The 1,336-nt window shown below is 35.8% G+C and overlaps 1 protein-coding gene across 1 annotated transcript; it reads right to left on the reverse strand.

Moving 5' to 3' along the window:
* Window positions 1–143: 143 nt before the first annotated feature.
* On the reverse strand, window positions 144–920 carry PHALS_09123 (uncharacterized protein; the record flags this gene model as incomplete). Its single annotated transcript, XM_024724565.1, has 1 exon — window positions 144–920. One exon carries the CDS (start codon window positions 918–920, stop codon window positions 144–146), a length of 777 nt encoding a protein of 258 aa, XP_024575429.1.
* Between the last annotated feature and the right edge of the window lie 416 nt (window positions 921–1,336).

Raw genomic sequence — 1,336 nt, forward strand, 5'->3', positions numbered from 1 at the left:
AATATCTTTCACTTGATTATTACCATCCGAAATAACCTTGTCATTTGGATCGACTGGTTGAATGTTGGTATTACTGTTTGCGAATGTATTTGACTCAGGATTTTTAAACATCGGCGATTGTTTGAATGAGATGTTATTTTGCTTCAAAAATTTGATATACATATCAGTGTCGATTCCCATGAGACTTGGCTGTTGGATTTTGCTCGATCGCCATCAAAAACTTTTAATTCACCATCAAATAGTTTTACTCGAAAACCTCCCTTTACTGGAATATAGCCACATTGTTGGTTTCTGCCCTTCTTATATGGAATCGGTAATCTAGTACCTTCTGGAAAGGTATTGTTCATCAGAATATCGCGAAGCACTTCGTATGCTCCAGACTCAATGTTGAATCCAAACTGATGCGACGAACCAACGGCGGTATTTTTTGTCTCAATGTCAATAAGATTCAATATGTAATCATACGTTGCAACCCAATCATAGTTATTTAGTGCCCTGTTTGCTAACTTACTGTTATTCACATTAAATTGTTTACCATCCGTCCCAATATATACGTTTTTATCTGGAGTACCAGAATTTAGAATCGGATCGACTTTTCTTTTGATAATAGTTGGGTTAATGGTGTATTGATCAATTATTTTTTCTCGTGCATTTTTTTGGAAATTGAATACATTAGCTTCAACTTGAGTCCCAAAGTCATATGTACTCTGACTGTCATCAATATCCGATAGGGAGTCTTCTTCATCACCTATGTCCTCGAGACCATACTGCGATTCTGTTGTTGCCATGGAAGGTGTAGCTTGTAATCCTGTTGTTACCATGGAAGGTGTAGCTTGTAATCCTGTGGTTGCAATGGACGGTGTTGCTTGCAATCCTGTTGTAGTCATTGTTGGTATCGCTTGTAATCCGGTTGTAGTCATTGTTGGTGTAGCTTGTAATCCGGTTGTTGTCGTTGTTGGTGTTGCTTGTATTCCAATCGTCTTAGAAAGTACTGCTTTTTGGTCTTTGTCAGTCCAGAAATATCTATAGTTTTATTCAAATCAGTAGCCCATTGTGCTAGTTTGTATTTATCATTCTTAATGTTTTCTATTTGTAGATCTTTGAGGTTTTCATCAGCAAGTTTCTTTAATTTATTTTTCCGATCACGAAGAGATTTAAAATTCGGAAACATTTTCGAGTCTATATAAATGTAATTTATTGTTTCCTATCACGAATTAATAGCATAATCAAAGAATTCGGATCTTCAAATCTCACGTTGTTAAAATCCTGAATAATAATTGCGCTTGATCTTAACGGTGCAAAATGGAAAGTGATTGTATTGGTTAAATTTCCTGCT

Source organism: Plasmopara halstedii, assembly GCF_900000015.1.
Source record: "Plasmopara halstedii genome assembly, contig: Scaffold_350, whole genome shotgun sequence".
NCBI classification, from domain to species: Eukaryota; Oomycota; class Peronosporomycetes; order Peronosporales; family Peronosporaceae; genus Plasmopara; species Plasmopara halstedii.